Consider the following 3,607-nt stretch of genomic DNA (forward strand, 5'->3'; position numbering starts at 1 on the left):
ACATGGTACTGTCTGCATTGTTTCCTCTTTCTGGGTTTAGTGATGATATGAATGTCTCATTATAATGGGTGTTGTGTCCCTTGTGCTTAATGATAAGGCCCAGAGAGATGGGTCTAGTTATCAGACAACAGTTCTACTAAGGGCTCATCCCTGGACTAGGGTTGAAGGGGAATATATATATATATATATATATATATATATATATATATATATATATATATATATATATATATATGTGTGAGAGAGAGAGGAGAGAGAGAGAGAGGGGAGAGAGAGAAATAAAGAAATAAAGGATGACATTGTAACTGTAGCTGTCACTCACTCTTTCCCATGGGTAACTACTCACACAGAGGATTGGTAAAACATGCTGTTCCTGACAGGAGGGGTTCTGTGTGGGGCTGGTGTTCTGATGGAGTGCATGGATCTGGGAGGCCTGTGGGGCCTGGAGTTAGGTCTTACCCCCATCTCAGTGAGCCTTACGGGGCCTGGAGGCCAGGGGAGGGAGGGCTGTGGCTGGAGCTCAGGCTGCTGCTACGGCAGCACACATGGCCTGGTCAAAGGGGAAGATGAGAAGAGGAGCATGTTCTCTCTCTCCTTTTCTCCTTCAATCTACACCTCTGAACAGGGCAGTCCTGACCAGAAGCAGAACAAACACTAAAAGCAAAGCTTTCTGTTTCACCCAAAAAAGCATGAACATATAAAACAAATGGCAGGCTTATTTTCATCTTCTTAAAAGAACAATGATTAAAGTAATAAAAACATACAAAATTATTTTTCGTCATAATAGTATTTACAATACAAGGCTGAAGCACCTTTTAAATTCTTATTCTCATCTCGAAATAAAACATTTCCTTTATTCATGCCAAAATGTGCATTTTGTAAGTTCTTCCCTAATTTGAACAGTTCTTTGTCGTAACACAGTACCACCAGGTAGTTCTTCAGGTCTTTCTCTTTAAGTGCATTTCAAGTTTGAAAGCTGGCCTGACCTGCCACCAGGAGAGATGCTGGGAGGGTCAGTTCTGTCCGATTGGCCAGAGGTAGGGGCATTGGATTGGTGGTAGATGGCGCTCTGTCAGGTGACCACACCCATTCCAGGGCTGAGCTGCTCTCCGATTGCAGGATTGTCTGTGTGGGCGTGGCTGTGAGGGGAGCCTAGGATGGGTCTGGGACAGCAATGTAAGCGAGTAACTGGTGCCTGCTGAAGAGAGTGGTGTGAGTGTGTGCCTCTTTGTATGTTTGTGTGTGTGTTGACCATACCGTCCTAGAGCTTTGCCCCATGTGTGTCGTGCCTGTTGCAGCCTCTGACCCCAGGGTCAGCACAGACCACTGGCTGGTGGCACCATCCCTGGCAGGCTGGCAGCAGCCCCAGTCAGTGCTTCACTGCTTGGCCCTGCTGCCCCATCCATCTATCAGTTAATCCTTTATCCCTCTCTCCTGTGGAGCTGTCCATCCCTCTCTCCTGTGGAGCTGTCCATCCCTCTCTCCTGTGGACCTGTCCATCCCTCTCTCCTGTGGAGCTGTCCATCCCTCTCTCCTGTGGACCTGTCCATCCCTCTCTCCTGTGGAGCTGTCCATCCCTCTCTCCTGTGGACCTGTCCATCCCTCTCTCCTGTGGACCTGTCCATCCCTCTCTCCTGTGGAGCTGTCCATCCCTCTCTCCTGTGGAGCTGTCCATCCCTCTCTCATGTGGACCTGTCCATCCCTCTCTCCTGTGGACCTGTCCATCCCTCTCTCCTGTGGAGCTGTCCATCCCTCTCTCCTGTGGACCTGTCCATCCCTCTCTCCTGTGGAGCTGTCCATCCCTCTCTCCTGTGGACCTGTCCATCCCTCTCTCCTGTGGAGCTGTCCATCTGGGTCCAGATCCAGGCTGGGTCATAAAAATAAACTCTGTTTGGGCGGGGAGGGAGGGGGCCGGGCCTGGGGGTCAGTGGAGCTGTCACCTGGGGGGGTAACCCTTATAGTGACCTCCCCTGGCCCAGTGGGGCTGCGGCAGCGTCAGACACTTCCTGAAGTGCTCCAACTCGGCCTGTAACTTCTCCCTCTCTACCGCCAGCTTCTGTCTCTGAGACATCAACTCCTATAAAGAGAGAAGAAGGGAGAGAGAGAGAGAGAGAGAGAGAGAGAGAGAGAGAGAGAGAGAGAGAAAGGGAGAGCGAGAGAGGGAGGAGGAGTAGAGTCAATAAAACCACATTAACAAAATTTTACAACTCAATAAAGAGAAAGTAACAAAAACGCTAAACCTGTGGATTTACCACATGCTGCCTGCAGATGGCAGCCTGCAGCCTCCCACACACTCCCACACACGCACACACACACACACACACACACACACACACACACACACACACACACACACACACACACACACACACACACACACACACACACACACACACACACACACACACACACACACACACACATTTACTTAGAATTCTGTGGCATTATTTAATATTATTGTACAGTATGAAGACTACAATTGAACATAGCTGATTAAAATAGAAATAATATTTTCTCCAAACGATTTAAAGGAAGCTCAGTGATGATAGATGTAGCAGACAGGGTCTTACCCCCATGCTGTGGGAGAGCTGCTCTGCTGTCAGGCTCAGGTTGTAGTGCTGGTTCTCCAGTCTCCGACACTGGCTCTGCAGCACCTGGCGCTCCACACCTTGCTCTGGAAGATGAAGGGAGGACAGGGGAAGGCAGGGGAAGAGAAGGAGGGGAGTGGAGAAGGAGGAGGAGAGGATGGAGGCAGAGGAGGAGAGGGAGAGAGGAAGGAGAAGATAATAACGATGAGCCTGAGGGATGTGACCTGGGTTCTCATTAGCATCCACGCTAACACTCCCTGCCTGTCTGTCTCCCCATGTACCAATAATCAGAGAACAGCACACAGCTTGAGCTACAACAGACCATACTGCCACAGGCAAGCAGCATACAGCACACAACTCACAACACAACTCATTACAGATAGTGTGTGTATGTATGTTTGACTGTTTACATCCTATTTGTTGGACCAACAGAGAGGAGTAGAAAAGGATAAATACTACCCTCTAGTGTTGGGAATACGCTACAACTACTCTTAACCAAAGTCATAAATGTTCATTGGTCTCCAGATTTCAACCATACATGAATCATTCCAAAACCAAGGACAATAGACATTAAAAGGTCCAATGCAGCCATTTTTATCTCAATATCAAACCACTAAAACAGCCCCCCAAAAATAATAATAACAATAATATATTTAATTTTTTTTAAATTACAGGCTGAAATGACATTTTGACTGCACTGGGCCTTTAAATAAACAGACAAGTGACTGACTGCTTACCTTCAATGTATTCCTGATAGGCTTCAAAGATCGCTTCAATCCCCTGCCACCTGGGTACTGGGGCCTCCTCTTCCTGCTCTTCCTCCTCTTCTTCTGAGTCCTCTGGTGCAGACTGCTCCTCCCTTACTCCTGGGAGCTCTCTGTGGGGGTGCGGGGGACAGTGCTGCCCATTGGGCTGGGGGTGCGGGTGTGAGTGTGGGTGTTGGATGGAGTGTGCGTGCGGGTGTGTGTGAGGGTGTGTGTGTGGCGGGGGCGGCCGGCTGGGGGCGCTCTGCAGCTCTG

General features: G+C 49.1%; 1 protein-coding gene across 1 annotated transcript in view; it reads right to left on the reverse strand.

Moving 5' to 3' along the window:
- Positions 1 to 271: 271 nt before the first annotated feature.
- The window catches only part of LOC135549982 (genetic suppressor element 1-like), a 446,019-nt gene continuing 442,683 nt past the window's right edge, over positions 272 to 3,607 (reverse strand). The window contains 3 exon segments of the mRNA XM_064980399.1: positions 272 to 2,077; positions 2,571 to 2,674; positions 3,326 to 3,607. The exon segment at positions 3,326 to 3,607 is cut by the window's right edge and continues 63 nt beyond it. Coding sequence (XP_064836471.1) covers positions 1,937 to 2,077; positions 2,571 to 2,674; positions 3,326 to 3,607 — 527 coding nt within the window. The 3' untranslated portion in view covers positions 272 to 1,936.

This window comes from Oncorhynchus masou, chromosome 1 (assembly GCF_036934945.1).
Source record: "Oncorhynchus masou masou isolate Uvic2021 chromosome 1, UVic_Omas_1.1, whole genome shotgun sequence".
NCBI classification, from domain to species: Eukaryota; Metazoa; Chordata; class Actinopteri; order Salmoniformes; family Salmonidae; genus Oncorhynchus; species Oncorhynchus masou.